This window comes from Pararge aegeria, chromosome 17 (assembly GCF_905163445.1).
Source record: "Pararge aegeria chromosome 17, ilParAegt1.1, whole genome shotgun sequence".
In the NCBI taxonomy this organism is placed as follows: Eukaryota; Metazoa; Arthropoda; class Insecta; order Lepidoptera; family Nymphalidae; genus Pararge; species Pararge aegeria.
The window spans coordinates 9,845,179-9,847,943 of NC_053196.1; the positions used below are offsets into that span (position 1 = coordinate 9,845,179).

At 35.5% G+C, this 2,765-nt stretch overlaps 1 protein-coding gene across 1 annotated transcript; it reads left to right on the top strand.

Moving 5' to 3' along the window:
* The first annotated feature begins 326 nt into the window (after positions 1-326).
* Positions 327-2,555, top strand: LOC120631197 (glucose 1-dehydrogenase-like). Its single transcript, XM_039900677.1, has one exon. The coding sequence runs from the start codon at positions 336-338 to the stop codon at positions 1,116-1,118; it is 783 nt and encodes a 260-aa protein (XP_039756611.1). The 5' UTR covers positions 327-335; the 3' UTR covers positions 1,119-2,555.
* The last annotated feature ends 210 nt before the right edge of the window (positions 2,556-2,765 follow it).

Consider the following 2,765-nt stretch of genomic DNA (forward strand, 5'->3'; position numbering starts at 1 on the left):
AATCGAATTATTCATTCAACAAAATACGGTATAATACGATTAAAATATCAACTAAGGATGTCCTAAAATTATACAAAGAACAACAAAACTAATATTTGAAGAACTTTATCAGGTTGTCATAGATTAAGACCAGGTCGTTTAATTATCTCAAATATACCTAAGCCTTAAAGTTTCATCGCCGTTGAAATGTTCGTGAAAATTTACGAAACTGCTTCCTTTAAAAAGTCGGTTAAAAATGCGCTCTCTGTAGTTTAATTGCTCTATGTTTTCGCATTCGCCGCCTCATAACGAATCTGTCCTTTACTGAATCAGTCAGACACAAACTATCGATCAGAATGGACTTCACCGGTAAAGTTGTTCTAATCACTGGGGCCAGCGCAGGAATCGGCGCGTCCTGCGCTCTTCATTTCGCAAAATTATCCGCCGATTTGGCATTAGTTGGCCGGAATGTAAAAAACCTTAACAAAATCGCCGAACAGTGCACTAAAGCGAGCGGCAAGGAACCTTTGATCATCATCGCTGATATAAGCGTAGAAGAAAATATAGCACGCATCATCAAAGAAACAATTGACAAATACGAAAGACTCGATGTATTAGTGAACAACGCAGGTATTGTGATCATGGCTACATTCATGGACGATATCAAAAATTTCGATCGTTTGGTCGCAACTAACATTCGGGGCCCGTATCTCTTGACGCAGCAAGCCATACCGCATTTGATAGAATCCAAAGGGAACGTTGTTAATGTGTCCAGTATAGTATCCACCGTCCCCATACCAGCCATGATGCCGTACTGCATGACGAAAGCGGCTCTCGATATGTTTACCAAATGCGTCGCTTTAGAAGTCGCACCTAAAGGAGTGAGAGTTAATTCTGTGAATCCAGGTCCAGTTAACACGGAGCTGTTTAAGAGAGCTGGCTTCGATGAAGAAAGAAATAAGGGTATATTCGCAATGATGGCTGCTACAATGCCTTTGAAGAAGTACGCTCACGGTGAAGATGTAGCGAAATTGGTGGCTTTTCTAGCCAGTGACAGTGCCAGTTGTATTACTGGCAGCCGCTACGAAGTAGATTGTGGTTTACACCTTGGAACCCCAGTCCTTGATAGTAAAAATTAAGACATCCGAGAAAGAGTTTTCATATAAAAGACAAAAATACTAAGTATGCTAAAGCTCGAATTTAATAAAATCAACCCAAGAATTTTTTGTATCCAGATTATTCATTTTGAGCATAAATTCGTAACATACAACTTCGTATAACACTTCCTTATACCTCGCTAGGTATAAACTCTTCAATTTTGTTCAGTTGACTCTGTTTCACTCGCTATAGGGGGCTTCTTTTGCACCGAGTTTATAGTTATTTGCGTTAATATAACTTTTATTATGAATAGTCAACACTGTTATTGAATTTTTCTATTTTTATATTATTTCTTTTAATTTATTTTAAAACAGTTGTTTTTTTTTTTTTTTTTAAACACACCGCCGTTGCAATAAGAGAAGGTCAACAAACAACATAAAAATAATATAACAAAAAAGGTATAGTCATATTATGTACGTGGCACAGAACGGGTTTTGTATTTTAAGCGGCTAAATAAAAGGCATTTTTATCAACATATAAGTTCTGACGTAATATTTCTACAAAGTATTCATAATAGTATGTATAAGACATACGCTGACCGAAGCTATTCTTTTATTTCGTGGCAAGGTAAAGCCCGAACCTCCAGGCCTCCAGCTTGTGGGACTTCAGTCACACTTTAGGTAACCGCGTTTAGGTTAACTGGACTCGTTGGGGTGTAAAAGACAGTCCAAGCGACCATTTTTTCAAATATCCATAACACTTATTCGGTTTCATCTTCGCGCCTGTGCCGATTTATGCTGAGCCGCATATGTATTGCACGGCTAATATTTATGTTTATGTCATAATAGGGTTTCCTAACAACCTCCACGCCGGATTAAAGCAACGTGGAGGTTGTAAGCTTTTAATCCCTCTGTTTTACGAGGCCTGCGCCCAGCAGTGGGACTCATAGGCTGATGATGACAAAGGTTTGCTTATAATACATACTGTTGTTGTTACACGATGTAAAAATATATACTAATTAAAATTTATTCGATAAAATTGGGTAAAATCAAACGTTCCTTGCCTGAAATAAATCTATTTTTTTATAATAGATATATAGAAGTAATTCGCCATTCGAATACATAATGAATGGCTTAATCCGTGGCAAGATGATTTCAGCTAAAGTCTGTTTATTTTAAACAAATATGAACATTTATTATTATACTTATGCCGTTATATACATGTATTAGATATGTTAAGGGTTTTACAAAAGATGAATTCGGCAAATTAATCCTAGTAGATGGATTGTAGAAGCAGTTTAACCGATGTATTTAAATTTAATTATTCTGAAGAAACAGTACGCTTAAGTTAACTCGTTGGCTAACACTTTCATATCATAATATACTTAAAAGTGTTTACAAATTCAGTGTTAATTAGCCGATATAAATTATGCTGTATTATAGATAAATAATTGCCTATTTAACAATAAAATTATCCTTCCACAATAAGTGTTTTTGTTAATCCTTAACCAGATTGTGATAAATAATTCGTAAACAAGAATTAAAAACAAATTAATTAACTCACATTTTGGTGAGGTTATTTATTATTCTTGGATGGATAACCACCCCATCTATCATTTGTCAGAAACCGTACTCAACTCAAGATGCAACTTTAAACGAATACGTTATTTAAAATCTAATCTCTTTTAT

What these genes read in the sequence shown, in the direction of transcription:
- LOC120631197 (XM_039900677.1), top strand. Translation starts at nt 336, where the DNA reads ATGGACTTCACCGGTAAAGTTGTTCTAATCACTGGGGCCAGCGCAGGA.